The following is a 22914-nucleotide window of genomic DNA, read 5'->3' as shown; positions in this document are numbered from 1 at the left end:
GCATTCTGGAAATGAATTAAAATATCTATTCATAATTGTTGCATAAAAGTATTATCTTAGAGAATTAGCATTAGGCTCAATATATATATATATATATATATATATATATATATATATATATATATATATATATATATATATATATATATATATATATATACACACTCACCCAGCCACTTTATTAGGTACACCTGTACATCTACTTATTCATGCGATTATCTAATCAGCCAATTGTGTGGCAGCAGTGTAATGTATAAAATCATGCAGATACGGGTCAGGAGCTTCAGTTAATGTTCACATCAACCATCATAAAGGGGAAAAAAATGTATCTCAGTGATTTTGACCGTGGCATGATTGATGGTGCTAGATGGGCTGGTTTGAGTATTTCTGTAACTGCTGATCTCCTGGGATTTTCACACACAACAGTCTCTAGAGTGTAAGGAGAATGGTGCGAAAAACAAAAAAACACCCAGCGAGCGGCAGTTCTGTGGGTGAAAATGGCTTGTTCATGACAGAGGTCAGAGGAGAATGGCCAGACTGGTCCAAGCTGACAGGAAAGTGACAGTAACCTAAATAACCACACGTTACAACAGTGCTATGCAGAAAAGCATTTCTGAACATACAACACATCGAACATTGAGGTGGATGGGCTACAGCAGCAGAAGACCCCTCCGGGTACCACTACTGTCAGCGAAGAACAGGAAACTGAGGCTGTAGTGGGCACAGGCTCACCAAAACTGGACAGTAGACGATTGGACAAATCTGGATTTATGCTGAGGTACACAAATGGTAGGTACACTGCAGCCTCAGTTTTCTGGTCTTGGTTAACGTGGTCTTCTGCTGTTGTAGCTCATCCGCCTCAAGGTTCGACACGTTGTGCATTCTGAAATGCTATTCTGCTCACTACAGTTGTACAGAGGGTTTATCTGAGTTACCGTAGCCTTTGTCAGATCAAACTAGTCTGGTCATTCTCTGTTGACATGTCATCAACAATACGCTTTCATCCACAGAACTGACGCTCACTGGATGTTTTTTGTTTTTCGCACCATTTTCTTTACACTCTAGAGAATGTTGTGCGTGAAAATCCCAGGAGATCAGCAGTTACGGAAATATTCAAACCAGCCCGTCTGGCACCAACAATCATGCCACGGTCAAAATCACTGAGATTAAAACCCCATTCTGATGGTTGATGTGAACATTAACTGAAGCTCCTGAACCATATCTCCATGATTTTATACATTACACTGCTGCCACACAATTGGCTGATTAGATAATCACATGCATAAGTAGATGTACAGGTGTGTACCTAATAAAGTGGCCAGTGAGTGTATATATACTGTAAGATATATATATATATATATATATATATATATATTCATACAGAATATAAATGTATGTATATACAAACATACATATTTGTGTGTAAAATGTAACATCTGTCATTTGACAAGGGGTTGTTATGACTATCAAGGGTGAATTACTACATCATTCAAGATAAGGTTAATACAGCATCAAATTTATCTATATAGTCTAGTAGAAGGTCCAAGCTCAGGATTCAGGAAATCCTCCTTTGCATATCTGGAGTTTAAACTTACAATCAGTGTACAGTAACAGAAAGATGAGTCATCTCGGACTTGACCAAGGTCACATTTTGATCACGTTCATCTATTCAGTATTGTCCATTGATGTAGAAATGCAGTGCATTGTATAGAAAGAAGGTGCCAAAACATGGAGCATTATAAATGTCTACCATTAATACTGCATAGTTGCTAAGTAAGTCTGGTGAATGGAATCATGTGATATGATTAACATGGTCTGACCTGTGAATCTCAGTGTGGTGATTAGTTAACACTACACTAGCACCACACTTAGATCTACAATCCTGAGCAGCTCATCTCATCCATTCACCATTCAGTTGCCTTTTTTAACAGAATATAACAGTTTATCATTAGATACAAACAGCAGCTAGTGCAGTTATAAGTTATACATAAACCTTAAAAATTCAATTTTGTAAAAATGTTGATTGTAAGAATTACAGGCAATATTCTGTTTTGGTCAGTTACTAAAGTGAGGTTTTAAATCCTCTTTCAGAGAGGTTAAAATCAAAATATCAGGCTTGCTACCTTTATGAAGCAAATTTCATTGTGCATGGTTGGCATATCAAGCTTGTTTCATTCTGGGCAAGCAGCCAGAATTGGCACAGGGAGAATATAGTCTTCTGAAAAAGCAACACAATAGCAGACCCTTAAAATACTCTAAAGATTTTGTTTAAGCCAGTAGCCTGATGGCACCATTCTCAGAGCCGAGCAGCAGAAGTCTCTTGGTAGGCAGCACAGACAAACTTGTGAGGGTCCCACGAAAGTTTTCTGAGCTCAGTTTGGTGCATCCTGCCAGGTTGGCTGTGTTGTCCAGAATGGAATACACCCCAATCTTGTTGGCAACAGTGCCTGCCACAATCTCAGCACCATAAAGATCAAATGCATGGATTGGGTCAGATGGAGTTCTGTACTGGTGTAGGGGCTTATGCTCCACATCCTTCCAAACAGACAATGTGTGGTCTGAAGAGGAGCTAATCAGCAAATTTCCCTCTGCTGCCTACAAAATGACAAACACATCGTTAAGTAAAGAAATTTATGGAGAAGTGTCAACCAAAGCTCAACAATTAGTTAGTTGCAGTAGTAGGACTGGCTATCGCCAAGCATCTCACGATACATATTGCGATACATATCAATGCATCATTATATCATGATTGGATCGTGACGTAGAAAGACCCAGTGTGTTCGTGAGAGAAAGTGTGAATGTGCAGGTTCAGTTTCAAACTCTTTTTCTCCTCAGCAGTTCATTCTTATTGTTGAGCCCCATTTTACAGTACATTGAGCAAAACATTCGCTCATTTCGAGAACAGGATGATGGAAGTGAGGTACATCCATTTCCTATACATTTATCAATAAATAAGCAAATAATAGCAAGTCTATGTCATGTGCAGTATTCTGTTAGGCTCAAATATTTTGTCCTAATGAGTAACTCATATCTATGGTTGCCCAAACATGGGCCTCTGGTGGCAGAGACAGACCTTTGACCCCACAAATCAGGGTTAAATCAAGTTTGCTTAGTGCTAGTCTCTTGTTGACTGCTGCTGAACAAACCAATGGGGTATAACTTTTACTCTTTACACAGAAAACTCAAGTACTGTTCAAGACACTGACAAAGAATAAGAGTGGCTGGTTAGCGTCACCCCCTTAGCCAACACTGGTAGATGCCAAAACTGCACCATTATGATGGCAAGGGTTTCCCCATTGATGGCCATTCAAAATAAACTTTTTTCCCCTTTTTTGTCACGCAAGCAACATATAAATTCAAGAATTGATTATACTATTGTAAATGTTTTACAAGTGACAAATTGTTTTTGGAGGGCTTTTAAAAGCATGAAAAGGACTATTTGCTCCAATTGAAGAGTAATGAGTCAGCCTCCAGGTTGCAAACTCCAGGGGGTTCTGCCATAAAGATGAATGGGAATGCTAACGTATAGCTCTCTCATGGTAATTTGGAACTCCTTTGGAGCTTGGTTGGTGGCCCTTCAGGGCTGGATCTGAGCAGCCCTGCATGAGCATGACCATCATGATCTGGTTTCTCACTACCAAAAGGGTTAAGTGTTTAAGAAAGGTGGCAGTTCTGTCATCTGAGGACAGGGTTCCCACTCTTTTAAAGGCACAATTTTCCAGGACATTTTATGTCCAACAATTCAAATATTTAAGCAAAAACACATACGTCCGTTTAATTTGAGCTTTTATTTTGCCGTTTCTGTGTGTATTCCAGTACTTATTGCATTTTACAGCTAATGCCATTTTTATAACTAGATTCCGTGATTCTGTACATGTTTTCCACATGCTACATGTGGTAATCGTGGTATAAGCTGACTTCGATCTTTTAATTATTTAAAATGAATTAAAATCCCGAGGTATTAAGGCCGAATCACCATGCTACCAACCCAGGGTATGAACGAATTTTCAAAAACAATCTGTGGTCTGAACATCATCGTTGTCTAAAGTTTATAACTTAAGTGTTTTTTGGTTAACAGCAATGTTGGAATGGGGGAAAAAATATATTGTATTTTGTACAACAGTAAATCAATTCTTAAACCATTTAGTCAGAGCGAAGCAGAGATGACAGCAGATGAGCAGAGAATATATGTGACAGGGATTCGTTCACAAAAATATTTTCCAGGACAAATAATTACTTTCCAGGACATTTCGGTATTTTTCAAATTTTCCATGACGTTTCCATGACTGGAAAACTGCATTACAAAATTCCAGGTTTTTCAGAACACGTGGGAACCCTGGAGGATTTCTGTTCTAATAGATGGCTATACATACAGTCCATGAGTAACAACTTTTTTAATGAGTGGCAGTGAAGTTGATTCACAAAATGACAGCAAATGAACAAGGTAAAACTTACCTCTTTCAGCAATTTCATGAACTGTCTGTAACCCTGTTATTATTATGAAATACTAAAACCAATACATGTACAATTTCTGTTTACAGGTATGTGAACTGCAAAGACACTGCAAAGGACATCTACCAGAGACTTGAGAGCATGCAATCATATGCACGTCTTACACTACACATTAACCACGTGCATGCATACTCACTTTCATTTGCAGTATATCACCCTCATGAGCAGGCCAGCCTCTAAGCACAAGGCCTGTTCTTGCATCTAATAGCACTATGAATCCAGTGGAGAAACCTGCCGCCACAGTGCGTCCACCAGGGCTGACAGCAAGGCAGCGGATCAGCCCTGCGCTCATGTTACTGTAGGCCAGGCGGAACTCATGCTGTCAACAGAGCAATAACAAAATCCAACTTATTGATAATAATTAGCATTCCAGTAAGACATAAAAACAGCCTGGGATGATGTACAGTCATAATCTGCTTTGCACTGGGTTCCTGATTTCCTTGTTGGGGTTTATTTTTCCATAATGATCAGATTGCTGTAAATTATCCCGCTGATTACATTCAGCTACTTCCCAAATACATAAATAAATGAACATGAAATATTGACATTGACTCAAATAGAACCAGTACAGTGTAGGAAATTGGATGCCTGTGGTCAAATAAACAGTTTAGGGGTCATTATGTAAAACTATTTAACAGCAGAAAACTAAAATTGACCAATTAGAATAGAGTATTCCAGAGAACCATGTAATATAATGCTTAAAAAAAAATAAACCAAAACAATTTATCTGAATAAGACCAGTGTGGTCACATTGAGGATAATGACAGTGGCTTGTAAAATCAGATATGTACTGGTGAAGTGAAGATTACCTGTAAGCCAGGTTTGCGTGGGTCTATGAAACGGAGCACAGAGTCAGCGCTAGCAAACATGACACTGCAGTGAGGAGCAGGCATAGTGGTGACAGCCGTGATAGGGTTCTTCCCATCCAGAGCTTCAATACAACGAATATTTTTACCTAGTCACAAAGAATAGTAGGTGTCAGACAAAGAATCAAATTAAAACTGTCAATCTGACAAAGTAATAATGGTAATAAACCATCTTTCTTGGCACCAGAACAACAGTTAAACAGATGTTACAATATTATCATAGCAGTATCATGCATTTCACACCTGTGAATTGATCCCAGAGATGCACAGTGCCATCACAGCTCACAACTTCCTGCAAGGCTTCCAGCTGGCCAACGTAAAACACAGATTTGCGGTGTTCTGTGTACGTGAGCCGTGGTTTAACCTCTCGTGTGCCATCACCGTGGTTATATAGCGGCCACAGCTTCACTGTTTTGTCTTTACTCCCGGACAAGAAGTAGTCTTCCATTGCTAGTGGGGCAAGACACTTAGCTGTGCCCGAGTGGCCCAGGAAACTCTGAAGTCGGATCTGGTGAAAATGGAAATGCGAGTCCTGCTGGTTCAGACCGATCTCATACTGCCAGTATGCAAGCCAGTTACCCTGCAAGGAGCGGCTACTGCGAGAGAGGTCCTGTTTCAGGGCGCTATCCTCTGGAGTGGGTCCCATGACCCAGGAGGATGAGGAAAGAGAGAAGGAAGGTCCGGCTGAGGAAAGTGCAGTGGTGGCTAGACTCGTCTGAGGAGCATGGCTACCATAAGGCCATCCCCATGTTTCTACAGAGGACAAGTTAGGACTCCCACAGACCTCAGTGTCCCGGGGTACCTGGATACGGTTTCCAACTAGATGGCTGCCAAAAGTACCTGACTCAGGCATGATGTCTCCACCTAGTGGTGTGGAAGTGGAGGAGGGAGCAGGAATGGGACTGCGCCCCATCTGGCGGCGCGTACTAGGAGACAAGCCCATAGTGGATGCTCTTTGGCCCCCAGGTGGGTTGGCTTCCGGGCTACCTGGACTTGCTCTCTCATGAAATGATTGAGCCAGGCTCCACACAAGCTCATAGTTGGTAACTAGTTTGCGAATCGCTGCATCACCTGTTTAAAAAATAATCAATGTTCATAAATTAAACCCATAAATGCTCAAAAGGTTTGTCTTTCAAGCTACTCAGTAGAAACGTGACCTACCAATGAGACAGTAGAATGGAATGTAAGATGCATAAGCCATTTCAGGATTAAACACAGCCTGGAGTTGCTCCAAAACTCCAAGCTCACAAGTAACTATTGTTCCATCTGGAATGCACACATCCAGGTATGTGCTGTCTCCAACCTCCCTACGTGGGGCACTTCCCATCTGCACATTAAAAAATGAGTTTACTCATCTAAAAATCTTGTATGAATCAGACTGCATCAGCCAAGTACTAACAATTCTTTGAGGCTTATTTCAAAGAACATTCAAATATTATAAATTTAAAGGCATGTCTTTGAAGCTGCACTATATAAGATTTATTTGGTTACAATTAACAAAAGTCCATTATTGAGTGAGTACATAAAAAATCTGTGTTCAAAAGAAGGTTCAGTCAGTCGCAGGTCAGGACAGCGGTGGCAGGAAATCTCCAGATGTACTGTATGTTTACCTTTTAACCATTTGGCGAAAATGTTTACTTTCTATAATGCTTGGATATGGTTTCTGGTAGGGTTGTTGAAGCTTATTTTGGTTGTCATGCTTTAATGAATGAAACACTAATGTGTTTACCGATTTGCGATGCCTTTTAATAAGCTATGTTTTCCGATGACGTTATGTTTACTAATATTCATGACTTTTGAGTATTTTAGAATATTGCTGCAGTTTTGATATGAGTGTGTGTCACTAAGTGTGAATGCTTTGTGCTTAAGTGTGTTAACTTTTTGTGCTATCACTTTACAGTGCCCTTTTAGCAGATAGTGTGATTAAACAGAGTGGGCAATTTAAAATCGTATCTAAAAGCCACTTAATGTACAAGGTACAAGTTCCCCATGAATGTGTCCTCATCTCAAGTTGTTTATAATGTACTGATTTCATAGCACAGTAAAGTACATATTCATTTGTTTAGCGTGTAACCATCTCTCTATTATAACTTTACTTCCAAAGAAACCATTAAAGAGTGAGGATTCTGAAAACAGTGATTATTTTTGTAATTTAATTTTTGTAACTGTAGTGGTGCAGAAATTACACACTTTGGGTAAAGAAAAATATATTTTCTGTTCAAGAATAAAACTAAATGCAGCTAGGCCAGAAAGCAGATTAGGCTGAGAGACATATTTATATATTTAGATTTAGATATTTTAAATGTGAAACTAGATAACTAAACAACAAATAAAGCACATAACTATTGTGTACGTAAATCATCTATTATATTATATAATATTGTACTTCGTATATTGTCTTTGGTTACCTGATTTTGTAGACTGTGCAATAAGGAGAAAACCTGGAAGAACCTGCAGAGTGTTTCTGCCATGTGCTGCTGTACCATCTCTCGGCCAATACGGAGGCAGATCAGTGCAATGAGGCTCAGGGTCTTCAAACACACAGCAGAACGAGTCTGCACTCCACTGGGAAAGCTGGGCCCAGAAAAAAAAGCCAAGCTAATAAGTGCACATATCAAGAATAAAGCAGAGGAGAGATCGAACGTTTAAGCATGACCGATGCAATATATGTACATTTTACCCCATCTTAGCTGAGGTTAACAAATCCAGAAGAGGCAGCAGAACCTCCTGGTTAATCTTCATCAGCATGTCCATCAGAGTGGTGTCTGACAGGAACACTATAATCTTTTGAGTGAGTACCACAGCACCCAAAAGCCCTGCCTCCTTTCGAGTGTTTAAGCGACAAGACGAAGGTGGAGAGACCTTTGACATTCCAGGATTAAAGCAAAACTTCAAGTTAAAAATAGAAAAAATTATATGAATCAGTCAGATTTTTAACAACACTGAGGGTTTCTCTCATGATAGAAGCATAATTCTGTCATAGAAAAGATTATTTTCATGAAGACTTTTTAAAGCTTTTTATACAAATTGAGTGTGCTGTCTGTGCTCATAGACAATTATTCTCATGGGACGAGGAATCATAATGCAAGAGACAACTGTATTTGGAGTTTTCCTGCATAGTTGTCTAGAAAGTGAGATTAAGGAATGTCAGAGTTACCAGGTAACCAATGTAGGGAAGATATTGGTAAGTCAACACTGGTTCTCCGTAGAGATGCGCCATGTAAATAAGACTCTCAAGGACAGGTCGTGCAGTCTGGTCGCCAACAACTGGCTTCTTCTCATATACGCTTCCAACACTCTCAAGGCTATTCTCCTCATTCCCAGATAACACGAACTGGTGTTTTTCAGGACCTTAAATACAGACAAGGTTAGTTTTAACAGAGAGCATTACAACAAATGTTTAAAACTAAAAGCACCAATGAGCTTAGGACTGCAGAGGTTAATGTCTGCAACTTTTACCTATGTAGCAAGTAGTAAGGAGCCGCAGCAGGTGCCTAGCTATGTATCGAGATGTCAGTGTTGGCCCCAGTTTTGCAGACAGCCATCTAACAGTTTTGCAAACAGTGTCTGAAAAAGACAATGGCTTGTTGTTTCGGTTTTGGTATGAATATTAAAGATGTACAAAGGGATAGTTCACCCAAAAATGAAAATTCTGCCACCATTTACTCACCCTCAAGTTGTGGAACACAAAAGGAGCTGTTAAAAAGAGTGTTCAGTCACACTTTCATTGCTGTTTTATCCCCCAGACTATGCAAACAACGTGAATTGTGACTGAGAATGAACATTCCCTCTTTGCTTTTTGTGTTCCACGGGAGAAAGAAAATCATACAAGATTGGAACATCATGAGATTGAGTAAATTTTTTTGAGAACTATCCCTTTAAAACAAATGCATAAAATGTACAAAAAGATTATTTTTTTTACAAGCTTTTTCCCCCTTACCTAACAATATCTTGTGTTCTTTTTCTTCAGAATCCTCTAAAGTGTCATGTTCAGTGTCTTCTTCCTCCATGTTTTTCTCTGCATCTCCTTGCACCATTCCATTCATGATGTCTCCCTCAAGAGTAGCCACAGTTCCCTCAGAGTCCTCTGTGCAGACTGAAAGAGTCATCTCTAGACTGGGCACCCGTTGCACTGTAATCTCTCTGTCATCTTCTGTCTCCTCCTCATCCTCAAGCTCTCCACCATCCTCACCATCACTAGCTTGCTTCAGATCCGGACTGCTGTCAACAGACTTTAAACTTGCACGGTCTCCAATGGACACCTCACTAGCACTGCTTTTGTCACTGAGCTTCCCCACACTGAGAGATTCCTGGTCTTGGTCTTTGTTTACAAAGCTTTGGCTCTGCTGTTTAGCAGCCAGTCCTGTTGCTGCTCCGGATGCACTATTATTCACATAAAAGCCATTCTGAAAGTCCTCACCTTCAGTCAGAAAAACCTGGTCATTAAGACTGATGCCTGAGGAATAATCTGCAAGTCCTTGGTCTCCGACAGCACCTCCACTACCACCTCCACTGCCCCCTCCGACTTTCCCAGTTGATGTAGCAGCAGACGACCTGCCATCCTCACACTCAAAGTCCTCCTCTTCCTCATCTACGGCACCAGCAGCTCCCCTTAAAACTTTAAGGCCCTCCCATTGAGACCCTGTGCCTCTATTGCAACCATCAAATCCTGTAATGATCTGCAGAACATGAGGAAGAAGATTTGAAAGGAATGCCTGTAGGCCAAGCCTAACAATAAGCTGCAGCACAAAGCAATCTGTGTAGAGGTAGAAACGACCTCGAAGGCATCTGGGATTCTCATATACCCCCACCAAAGGTTTGAGTAAGTACTTGGTGGCATTGCGTGGCCCAAGAACCCTTGACACGGGCTCAAATAAGTACCAGGCAGCATATACTGCAGTTGATTCCTCTAACATCAATGCAAGCACAAATGGCAAAAGAATTTCGAGCCCCTCTGCAGTGATGTCACCCTTTAGAAGTGTCTCCAGCTGCTGCCATAGACTGAATACAATGTCACGACCCTGAACACTGTTGATGGACTCTATCTTGGAGTAGTAGGTGAATATGAATCTATGGAGTGTTGCAAAATATGCTGGAAAGGGTAGAGGGGAAAGAACAGGACTAAGCAGTTGCCAAGGGTTTGGTGGTGGAAGACCTTCATATACAGGGTCATACCTGAAAAGAAATGGCAGTCCTAGTGAGTGTAATGTGAGTGATTCCGTCTTAAAAGAGTGCTTGTGGATCTGCAGAAGAGTTTCCAGTGCATGATGAAGTGGTAGAGGAACATCACGAAGGTTTGTAGAGCACAACTTCAATACTGCTTGAAAGCGATCACTCAGATGTGTGCCTGGGCCCAATCCTTGAAGTTTAGAGGAATAAAACATCTCAGCGATGAGGACACCCAAGGCTTGCATATCTCTCTGGAAAAGGTCTGTGAATGACAGAGGAGATTTGAGTACAGGTCTCACGTCATTCTTGTTCATCTCAAGATTCATTGTATGTTGGACTTGAGAATGTAGCCCTTTCACCAGGAAGTTGTTAAGCTTCTCTAACTCTTCCAAAGGCTGAAAAGGTTTGAATCCCTCTGGAAGGCTTATCTTGAAATCCTCAAAATTAGACACCTCTGGCTTTTTACTAACAGGAGCAGGTCTCTGAAGCATGGATGCTCTGATACCGGAACCCAGATTATTTGTGACATTTACTGTTGTTTCTCCGGGGAAAGAACCATGAGAGGGAGAAATGGCCAAAGCGGCATTCTCACTGGCAGTTTTTCCACCAGAGGAACCAACCAATGGGATTGGAACAGAAGTAGCTGATGATACTGATCCACTTAGGTCAAGGGCTTCCATTCCTTGCTCAAGCTCATCACGGCCAACCATTGACCAACCACTGAATTCACATCCTGTTGCCTCTGGGACCAATCCATCCACACTATCCATTGTAGTCTCAAGTGGTGGAATATGCCATGTCGTTACACTGACAGGACCAAAGTGAGGAGGTTCTGGAGGTGAATACTGGTAAGGTGCAAGGCGAGGTGGGTGAGGGTGGTCAAATAGTTGCACTACTCCATAGCTGGTGAGATGGGTATGGTTATCCACCAAATGTAAGCACACATTCTTTGCTTTGATAGCTTCTTTACCTGAGAGCTTGTAGCCAAATGTTAGGTCAATCCAGTGGTGCAACTGCTGAGACACATCTCGGCTCTCTAGCAATTGTCTATGCACAGCAATAAACTCCTCATAGGAGTTACACCATGGAGGTACATCAAGGTCTGGCATGTCTGGGTGAATAGAACGAAATATAGAAGGATCAGTGTAGAATTCTGGGATGCATTCATCTGGAGTCCAACTCTGAATGCGCTCCATACTGGCTGGATATTCATTGGGCTCCCACTGGGAACGAACGTGGCTGCACAGTACAGATTTAGGTGTCTGTCTAGCTTTGTAGACATAATAAGTGATGTCTGATAGCACATCGGAGATGTGATGGGGAACATGGAGGTGATCTGACTGTCCTGAACCACAAGGTCCTCCTGGTCCACTAAGATCAGAAGCAAAATTGCTGCCACCACTGCCATTAGCTGCTGCTGCCGCTAGTGCCTCTTTGGTCATTTCATAAGTAAAGTCCAGTTGTTTGTCACCCTTATTTAGACGAAATTTTGACTTCTTGAGATCACGGAACCTTCCGTATGGCACAGTGAAATCCACCACCCAAGGTAAAACTGGATGATAGTTTGGGTCTCCCTCACGCCTCCCAGCCAGTCTATTTAACTCCATTAGATAATGAAAGTTGCTAACGTGGCCATGGACCCAGTCTAGGACCAGAGATTTGAGTTTATGCAGACAATTTTGACAAAGATGTCCACTCTCATAATTGTTAAGACTCTGATTGTCTTTTGTTGTAACACTTGTTGGCACTTGACTTCCCAATGCACATGGCATGGCATTCCTGTACTCTCCGAACCTTTCATAATGTGCCAGTGAGATCTTGAGGCGACTGCAGAGTTGCTCATCAACTGCAATGTCAAGTAAGGAGAGCTCCCCACACAAAAGCCCTGAGGCATGACATTCACGCATTGCTACGAGTAGCTGGTACAAAATGAACAATATCTTAGCATGGCTGTTGGCCAGCTTAGCTGGACTGTAGGTGACAATGTCATGAACAGTGTACTGCGTGTATGGGAAAACTACATAAAAAACCTCCTCTGACTCAAGCAAGCATTCCGCAGGGAGCACATTTGGACACAAACTGTCAATACTTTGTTTGATAGCTGAAGAGCTGGAAGGGAAAGGACAATCTTTCTCCTTCTCTTTGGCTGGAGAGAGTGATGGTGATACACGATCAGTAGAGATAAAGCTGCAGCAAAACAGTTTCTGCAAGGCTTGGCGAACAGCATCTATAGCCACAACCTGAGTCTGCTCTGTGGAATCTGCATATGGTTGCACATGATTTGTGTAAGCTTCATGCCATAGATTTCTGAAAATAAAACCACATATAGATCTATTACATATATTAAAATGTATATACATATTACACAGTAACCAATTACATTTAGACACAAAGTTTACGAAATGTGTATTGCTCAAAAATAATATACAATAAGCAACAGCACAGAAAAGATGGTATATTGGAGTGGGTAGGGAGGTAATAGGCCAATACGAAAAAATAATTACTTTTTTATCTTTATTTTGTGTACAGTTGTCAGTTGTGACGACAAGGAGGGTGTGGCCAGTCCGTGAGGGTGCGCGGCCGGCGCTGAGTCACCTAATCAGCGGGATAGAGAGATAATGGGGAGCCGGAGATGTCAGTTAGAGAGAGAGAGAGATGCACAAGCTGTGTGCTTCTTCTGTTTGTTTTGCTGAAAAGCACTTTATGTTATGTTTAAGTTCAGTTGTACCATTAAAAGTTTATGTTGATGGTCCACCTGGTTCCCACCTCCTCCTTGCCCACCCTGAGAACTCTGTTACATTGGTCCAAAACCCAGGAAGGAGGAGGAATGCGCTGTTGTGGAGTCCTCGTCACTGCCATTCGCCTGGAAGGGGAGGAGCCCGCTGCCGTTCGCTTGGAAGTGGAGGAGCTTTCTGCCATCCGCCTGGAAGGGGAGAAGCCTGCTGCCGTCCTTCAGGGGGTGGAGGAGCCCGCTGCGGACCAGGTTACAGCGTGTCTAGAGACTGGCGAGCCACTTTTTCTCTCTCTCTCTCTCTCCTCTGTCTCCCTCTTGCTCTTTCTCTCTCCCCAAGTTCCCAGGAGGCGGGGAGGACCACCGGGTGGCAGAACAGCCGGAAGGGCAGCGTCTCCCCTCCAGAGATTGGGGGGGGGGGGGTTTGGGGGGTAAGCCAGTCCTGATGATGCCCTGGCTTGAATTGGGCGGTGGAGGAGTGTGACAAGGAGGACAGCGTGGCCAGTCCGTGAGGGTGAACTGCCGGCGCTGAGTCACCAAATCAGCAGGAGAGAGAGATAAAGGGGAGCTGGAGACCTCAGTTAGAGAGAGAGAGAGAGAGAGATACGCACAAAACCCGGGAAGGAGGAGGGATGCGCTGTCGTGGAGTCCTCGCCGCTGTTGTCCGCCAGGGTAGGTGCCACGGCCATCAGCCAGGGGATGGAAGAATCGTTGCCGGCCGCTGGGAGCTGGAGGAACTTCTGCCGGCCGCCGGGAGTCAGAGGACTCACTGCCGTCCACAAGGGGAGGAGCGGCTGTCATCCGGCAGGGGGTGGAGGAGTGGCTGAGGACTGTAGGACTACCAGAAGGGCAACACCTCCCTTCCAGGAAGGTAGGGGAGTACATCATGCCGGAGGTTTCCCCAGCCTGAATCGTGTGGCGAAGCAGTGTGACGAGGAGGAGGGCGTGGCCGGGCCATAACGATGGACGCCCGGTGCTGAATCAGCCCAATCAGCAGGAGAGGGTTAAAGAGGAGCCGGGGACGCCAGTTTGAGAGAGAGCGAGAGAGAGAGAGATACACAGCCACTGTGTGTGTGTGTATGTTTATGTTTGTTTAAGTTCAGTTATGTAATTAATTTATGTTGACTGTTCTGCCGGTTCCCACCTCCTCCTTGCCCATCCTTTACCCGTTACAACAGTAAAGCCAGAATATGTAAATTGCTTACTTTGTTTTTACATAGTGTAAATACATGGTGATCAATTTAAAAGGATTGTTTAAATCCTCATCAATAAAGTATAGATGATACAATTATGGAAGTGTCGCCAATTTGATTAAAGACATGGGACAAATTGGGTCACAAAATATCAAGGAAATGCCCTGCACCTGAAATTAGACTGTGATACTCCCTGCATGAGAGTCATGAAAGAGTCCTGAGAGAGTCCCTCGCCATGGCAGTCTGGTTCCTTGGCTAATCGGTATCCCAGTTTATGCTTCCTAAGGCCTTGGATACAAACACGTGTCCAACCGGATGGCAATTTCATCTGAGAGCGCTGGAGAAGAGTGCAGATTTCCCCTTCACTGAAGCACTCGTATCTTGCACAGTGAGTAACTCTCTTGTTTCTCAGGGCCATCAACCAGCGGGTTGGGACCAGGACCACCAGTTCATTAGGCCGTTGACTAGGTCTAGTCTGCCACTGATCAATACCCAGGTCCCTCTCTAAAGTCGGTGCTAACCACTCCATGATCGTGGTCTGTTTACCGGTTTGTGGCCCTTGGAGGTCCCTATGACAAGTATAAAAAAAAGTGACTAATGAGTATAACTATTTTTTTAAATATGAATGTAATAATTATACAAAATGTTAAAAAATTATATAAAAAAATATATAATTATGAATTTGATTATGTAAATGTATCATATACACTACCGGGCAAAAGTTTTAGAACACTAAGGCATTTTTGTTTTTCAAAGAATTTTATGCTTCTGTTCACCAAGTACGCATTACATCAAAAATACAGCCAAAACATTTGTAAATCTGCAAATTTTTTATAGCAGTTTGAATGAAGTATTTTAATTTATTTTAAAACTAATTTTTTTACCCATGATGGCAAAGCCCCATATTTAGCAGTCATTAGGCCAGTGTACAAAGAATATACTGCTACCTAAATCCTTCTTTAAGGTGCAGTATGTAAGATTCAGAAACCCTTGTTATTATTGACACCTGTGGCTGTTAAGTGAACTGCATAGTTAGGGACACGAGTGAGCATCGACCAAAACAATGACATAACATACAAAAAAGCTGAACGTGATTCACCGACATCATGCTGACAGATGAGGTAGCATAATTAAAATTACACAGTTATGATTGTTTTACTACAAACTTTGAGTCTGTATATTATATTTGACTCTCCAGTGCTGGAACAGGGCTAAAACAAATTTTGGATATAGGTCTGACTATGCGAGACTGTAGTTTGAAGTAATCACTTTTCTTTGCATGATACATTGACTGCATATACACAATAGCCTATGTTGGTGTTAGCTAGCTAGCCAGCATTATCAATAGCTGTTAGCTAAATTTGGTGGATGATGACAGTAGCTGTTTATAAAATAGACTGTATATTATAAATATGTTGATAACAATTCAGTATTGGTGTGATTCCATCACAACTGTAATTTTGATATGTTGATGCGCTATTGTTTTATAATAATAGATTGTATATATTTTCTGTATAACCAAGTCACATTACACTAATGAATGGAGCTTTTTGCATTATCTTGAACATTGTCTAGCATTCATTTCATGTGTAATTGTAGTTTACCTTGCTGAATAATTACAGATTAACATTGACATTAACCTGACTTTTAGTATAAAGAGAAGATTGTTGAAATTATTTGAAAGTTACGAAGCAAGGTAGCTTGCAATTCGTCAGCATTAGCAGGAAAGATCAAGTTAGCTAAAATTACACAGATCAATCCTTATGGCACTATATTTCACATGCTTTGCAGTTATGTAAGCTTACCTGTCCAATAAGAAGAACGCCAATTCAGGGTCAGTTTTGATCCCAAAAACCGAACGAAGGTCCTTCCAGGAATCAAATGCCCTGCCGATGTTCAACCTAATTTTCGCTCGACCACAATCACGTTCCTGCTTAGCCAGACAGGATTCAGTAGATAAATGTTGTTTTTTTGGGCTTACTCTGAGTTTGTGTAGGAGTCGGTGTTGTGCTGTGAGCTGGACGTTTGCTGTATTCCATCTCTAAGATATGTTACCTAGTGTTGCAGTTTGTTGTTGCTGTTGAATAGCGGAAGCACTGAGGCAAGCATAAATGTCACATCCTTTGGATTTTCCCAGCAAAAGCGACCCGCTCCCTTTGCATGAAAATCAGTCTACAGGCTTTAATAGGCAACCTAGGAAGGGCTCATTTTTTAACTTGCGTTACAAGCCTTTCACACATTGTCAAAAAAAAAAAAAAAAAGGTGAATATTACATGAAAAATGTTACATATTGAACCTTTAAGTGCTAATTCAGTACTCTAGAAACTTATATAATTAGAAAAGTTGAAAACTGTTGCGCTACTTAATGAAATCGCAATACAATGTCTTTTTCATTTGCTAAGATAAAGAGTAGACTTGCATTTCTTACAAGTCTCTTTACACTTGCAAGTAAAAAATTGGTTTTAAAAATGGCCAAAAAGAAACACATTTCTCATTAATTAATTATTAATCAGTCTTTTGTTCTTTTAAGAGATTGAGAGAAGGCTATTTCATGCACTACTGTTTTGTAAGAAAAAAAAATCTAACTGGATCTAAGACAAAGAGGTACGTGGATGGCCTAGAGAGGCACATCAGAGTTTCTAGTTTTTAGAAACAGACCCTTCACAGGTCCTAAACTGGCAGCTTCAATGAACAGTACAAGCCAAACACTTGCATTGCTACAAGTAGAGGACTCCTGGATGAACAGAAAGTTTAAAGAATACAGCACTTATCTTAACAGAAATAATTATTCATAATTTTATAAATGTCTTTACTGTAATTCTTGATCAATTTAATGTATCCTTGGTGAACAAAGGTGTCAATTTCTTAAAAAACAAAAATGTCTTCAAAATGTATTCTAAAACTTTTGACCTGTAGCATGTGTATTTCTATATAACTAACACTGTTAAGAATAATAAACATTACACGTTATAATAATTATAAAGTATTCTAATATAAATACACTGTATATGTAAAATCAAATATAAAAACATTTTAAATTAAAATTCAATTCTTGTCATAATATACTTATTAAAATATATGTAAATTAATGACAATGTAAATGTGGGTGTCAAATGTCCATAATGTTGCATAGTATAAGTGTCTGCAGATCAAATCATCTTCACTCTAGCAACTATTATTTGTCGAGGATAATGTTGTCATCACAATATATATAAGTCAGAATTGTACATGCACCTTAGCCAAATACATTTAAACTCAGTTTTTCCCAATTCCTGACATTTAATTTTAGAAAACATTCCCTGTCTTAGGTCAGTTAGGATCACTACTTTATTTTAAGAATGTGAAAGGTCAGAATAACAGTAGAGAGAATTATATATTTCAGCGTTTATCTTCACATTCCCAATGGGTCATAAATTTACATACACATTGTTAGTATTTTGTAGCATTGCCTTTAAAATTGCTTAACTTGGGTCAAACATTTTGGGTAGCCTTCCACAAGCTTCTCACAATAATTTGCTGGAATTTTGGCCCATTCCTTCAGACAGAACTGGTGTAACTGAGTCAGGTTTGTAGGCCTCCTTGCTAGCAAATGCTTTTTCAGTTCTGCCCATACATTTTCTATCAGACTGAGGTCAGGGCTTTGTGATGGCCACTCCAATACCTTGACTTTGTTGTCCTTAAGCCATTTTGCCACAATTTTGGAGGTATGCTTGGGGTCATTGTCCATTTGGAAGACCCATTTGCGACCGAGCTTTAACTTCCTGGCTGATGTCTTGATGTTGCTTCAATATATCCACATAATTTTCCTTCCTCATGATGCCATCTATTTTGTGAAGTGCACCAGTACCTCCTGTAGCAAAGCACCCCCACAACATGATGCTGCCACCCCCATGCTTCACGGTTGGGATGGTGTTCTTCGGCTTGCAAGCCTCACCCTTTTTCCTCCAATCATATCGATGGTCATTATGGCCAAACAGTTCAATTTTTGCTTCATCAGACCAGAGGACATTTCTCCAAAAAGTAAGATCTTTGTGCCCATGTGCATTTGCAAACTGTAGTCTGGACTTTTTTATGGTGGTTTTGGAGCAGTGGCTTCTTCCTTGCTGAGCAGCCTTTCAGGTTATTATATAGGACTCGTTTTACTGTAGATATAGATACTTGTCTACCTGTTTCCTCCAACATCTTTACAAGGTCCTTTGCTGTTGTTCTGGGATTGATTTGCACTTTTCGCACCAAACTACATTAATTTCTAGGAGACAGAATGCGTCTCCTTTCTGCGTGGTCCCATGGTGTTTATACTTGTACTGTTGTTTGTACAGATGAATGTGGTACCTTCAGGCATTTGGAAATTGCTCCCAAGGATGAACCAGACATGTGGAGGTCCACAATTTTTTTTCTGAGGTCTTAGCTGATTTCTTTAGATTTTCCCATGATGTTAAGCAAAGAGGCACTGAGTTTGAAGGTAGGCCTTAAAATCCATCCACAGGTACACCTCCAATTGACTCCAATTAGCCTATCAGAAGCTAATTGGCTAATTGTCTAAAGGCTTGACATCATTTTCTGGAATTTTCCAAGCTGCTTAAAGGCACAGTTAACATAGTGTATGTAAATTTCTGACCCAATGGAATTGTGATATAGTCAATTAAAAGTGAAACAATCTGTCTGTAAACAATTGTTGGAAAAATTATTCATGCACAAAGTAGATGTGCTAAACGACTTGCCAAAACTATAGTTGCTAATTTGAAATCTGTGGAGTAGTTAAAAAATGAGTTTTAATGACTTCAACCTAAGTGTATGTAAAGTTCAGACTTCAACTGTATATACACACTGGTGGCCAAAAGTTTGGAATTATGTACAAATTTTGCTGTTTAGGAAGGGAATTGGTACTTTAATTCACCAAAGTGGCATTCAACTGATCACAAAGTATAGTCAGGACATTACTGATGTTAAAAAAAACAGCATTGTCACTATTTTTTAAAAAAAAAGGCATTTTTAATCAAATCTAGACAGGCCCCATTTCCAGCAGCCTTCACTCCAGCACCTTATCCTTGAGTAATCATGCTAAATTGCTAATTTGGAACTAGAAAATCACTTGTCATTATATCAAATACAGTTGAAAGCTATTTGGTTCGTTAAATGAAGCTTAACATTGTCTTTGTGTTTGTTTTTGAGTTGCCACAGTATGCAATAGACTGGCATGTCTTAAGGTCAATATTAGGTCAAAAATGGCAAAAAATAAACAGCTTTCTCTAGAAACTCGTCAGTCAATCATTGTTTTGAGGACTGAAGGCTATACAATGCTTGAAATTGCCAAAAAATGAAGATTTCATACAAAGGTGTACACTACAGTCTTCAAAGACAAAGGACAACCGGCTCTAACAAGGACAGAAAGAGATGTGGGAGGCCAGATGTACAACTAAACAAGAGGATAAGTACATAAGAGACTCTAGTTTGAGAAATAGACGCCTTACATGTCCTCAGCTGACAGCTTCATTGAATTCTACCCGCTCAACACCAGTTTCATGTACAACAGTAAAGAGAAGACTCAGGGGTGCAGGCCTTATGGGATGAAATGCAAAGAAAAAAGCCACTTTTGAAACAGAAAAACAAAAAGAAAAGGTTAGACTGGGCAAAGACATTGGACAACAGATAATTGGAAAAGCGTGTTATGGATCTTAACCACATTGAGTTTTTGTGGGATCAGCTAGACTGTAAGGTGCGTGAACCACATCTATGGCAAGTGCTACAGGAAGTGTGGGGTGAAATGTCACCTGAGTATCTGGACAAACTGACAGCAAGAACGCCAAAGATCTGCAAAGCTGTCATTGCTGCACGTGGAAGATTTTTTGATGAGAACTCTTTGAAGTAATTTAAATATATTTTTTTTAAATTGTAATAGTAATTTTTCACGACTATACATTGTGATCAGTTGAATGCCACTTTGGTGAATAAAAGTACCAATTTCTTTCCGTAAGAGCAAAATCTGTACATTATTCCAAACTTTTGGCCGCCAGTGTATATATAGTAAAAATAACGCACTGCCCCAGTTGTGTACTAAACAGACTTTGCAAGAATAAATAACAACAATATCATGATCTACCGTCAGAGAAAAAGTGGGCACTAAATGTTGGGCATAAACACAGATAAGCAGCAAGATAAGAAAGCTTTCATTTTTGCAACATTTTCAGTTCCCTTGCATCCCCAATGAAAAGGTAATAGTGCTCCTCTGTCACTCCTCGTCAGTCAAGTTACAGATTCAAGAGAGTACTCTTACAAACATTAAATCACTAGGCAAACTGGTTTGTTAATGTAGATGCACAAGCACTCCCGCTAACAAAACATTAAGAAAAAGGGGATGCAGCTAGCTTGTTCTTGTTGCTCACCTCTGCACTGTTTACAGCTTGTCAGCAACTAGGCTGTGGAACAGCAGCAATAACGACGCCAAGCCCCATATATCCGGGATGTGTAACTGTATATATAATACTTTAAGAACTGCAATAACAGCACTGTAATTTCCTAAGAAGAGGAAACTATTTTGTTCTCCTTAGAAGCAATGGTTTTGAATTCAGAGCCTCACGTGACTCATCTCTGTGCTTGCGCTCTGACAGACTCGTGACTTCTCAGCCGACAGTGTTGTCATAATACAAGTCATCCCAAGATTACACAAACGTTTGTCTTAATCAAAGGAAACATAATGTCATGCTCTAAATATGAAATATAAGCAGTTCTTATCACTATAAAACACATTTTTCGTTGAATGGTTGAAGTTTTTGAGATACATCGCGTCCTTAAGCAGTGTACAAAAATAGCTTCAACACTTCTCAGCCTTCTTAGTGTAATGGGACGAATCAGTTGTGTTAAATACACGAGACAGCCAAAACTGTGCAATTTACTGGGCAGCTAATGATACAAAACATGAATCGAAATGTAATTTTCTGGCGATTTTGTGCTGAATGAGAAAAAGAAGCCTTCCCTTCACAGGAATGTTCTGTCTACTGAAATCCACAAGAGGGCGATGTCTTTCCACTGATTATGTTATCCTGTAACTGAGCCTTAAAACTGACAGTGAGCCCACATAAAAAATCTAAATATTTAGGTATAAAAGTGTGAATATTGAATATTGTTCACAATTCTTATGTTTTTTGTCTTGGATGTTGTCTGCCTTATTGTCTACGACAGACAAACACTTTTGGACATTGGTTCAGCAATTTCACACCGTAAACAGGACTTCAAATTCCTCAATGCCGACCCGCTGTTTACAAACACGCAAGCGGAGCCCTTTGTCTGGGCAGTCCGGACGCGGAAACGCAGGAGGAAAAGGGGAAACAGAGCCGGCGTTCTCATCAGAGTAAGACGCCGTGCAAATCGACCCCCGCTACCCACTATTCTACTGGCAAATGTTCAGTCTCTGGATAACAAGCTCTGCGAGCTGAAAGCACGGATCTCTTTCCAATGAGAGACGAGGGACTGCTGCATTATCTGCCTAACAGAAACTTGGACGTCTGCAGAGATTCCAGACTCAGCCATTGAACCCACGGGTTCTCCGTGCACCGAGCGGACAGAGCGAAAGACCTCTCAGGTAAAAGCAAAGGTGGTGGTGTATGTTTTATGATCAACAAATCCTGGTGTGATCAGAGGAACGTACATTCTATCAAGTCTTCTGTTCTCCTGATCTGGAATTTCTCATGCTTCTGTGTCGACCATTCTGGCTACCGAGGGAATTCACAGTGGTCATTATCACTGCTGTGTACATCCTGCCACAAGCCGACACAGACCGGGCAATCAAGGAACTGTATGGGAGAACTGTACGTACTCAATGTGCGGACCTCCGCTTTCAATTCCGGGAACGCGGAGGAGCATAAACAAGCCAGTTATCAGAACAGCAGAACGCCAGTACAGGAACAAGATTGAAGGACAGTTTAACACCAACAACTCTAGAAGCACTTTAAAGGGAATAAAAACTCTGCCATGAACACCGCTGCCTCTCTCCCGGATGAGCTAAATACTTTTTATGCTCGTTTTGAGGGAAATAACATCCCTCGCGGAGAGAGCTCTCACGGCCGAAGCTACAGAGGATAGTTCACTCTCCGTCTCTGTAGCGGATGTAACCCGATCCTTCCGACGGGTGAATATTCGCAAAGCCGCGGGCCCAGACAGCATTCCGGGCCGCGTCATCAGAGCGTGCGCGAACCAGCTGGCTGGTGTTTTTACAGACATTTTCAACCTTTCCCTCTCTTTGTCTGTAGTCCCCACATGCTTTAAAACATCCACCATTGTGCCTGTTCCAAAGCAATCAAAAATAACTTGCTTAAATGACTGGCGTCCTGTTGCTCTGACCCCATAATCAGCAAATGCTTTGAGAGACTAATCAGAGATTACATCTGCTCTGTGCTGTCTCTCTCTCTTGACCCATTGCTGTTTGCTTACCGCAACAGCCGCTCCA

At 41.1% G+C, this 22914-nt stretch overlaps 1 protein-coding gene across 4 annotated transcripts; it reads right to left on the bottom strand.

Annotated features, from left to right (window-relative positions):
* Positions 1–1278: 1278 nt before the first annotated feature.
* LOC127430247 (WD repeat-containing protein 81-like) lies at positions 1279–21069 on the bottom strand. Of its 4 annotated transcripts, XM_051679902.1 has the most exons (13): positions 20855–21069; positions 16277–16700; positions 14642–15040; positions 9319–12854; positions 8838–8945; positions 8536–8729; positions 8059–8240; positions 7787–7952; positions 6540–6705; positions 5622–6449; positions 5322–5467; positions 4649–4831; positions 1279–2595 (listed from the first exon to the last, which is right to left on the bottom strand). In XM_051679902.1, the coding sequence occupies exons 3-13, from the start codon at positions 14998–15000 to the stop codon at positions 2269–2271; spliced, it is 6195 nt and encodes a 2064-aa protein (XP_051535862.1). In that variant the 5' UTR covers positions 15001–15040; positions 16277–16700; positions 20855–21069; the 3' UTR covers positions 1279–2268. The 4 variants fall into 4 exon arrangements, with proteins under 4 accessions (XP_051535862.1, XP_051535859.1, XP_051535860.1 ...); XM_051679899.1 differs by lacking the exon at positions 16277–16700 and having other exon boundaries at positions 19943–21069; XM_051679900.1 differs by lacking the exon at positions 16277–16700.
* Positions 21070–22914: the final 1845 nt, after the last annotated feature.

The sequence above is a fragment of the Myxocyprinus asiaticus genome, chromosome 39 (assembly GCF_019703515.2).
Source record: "Myxocyprinus asiaticus isolate MX2 ecotype Aquarium Trade chromosome 39, UBuf_Myxa_2, whole genome shotgun sequence".
In the NCBI taxonomy this organism is placed as follows: Eukaryota; Metazoa; Chordata; class Actinopteri; order Cypriniformes; family Catostomidae; genus Myxocyprinus; species Myxocyprinus asiaticus.
The sequence above is the reverse complement of the archived record's forward strand: the minus strand, read 5'-3'. Positions and strand labels throughout refer to the sequence as shown.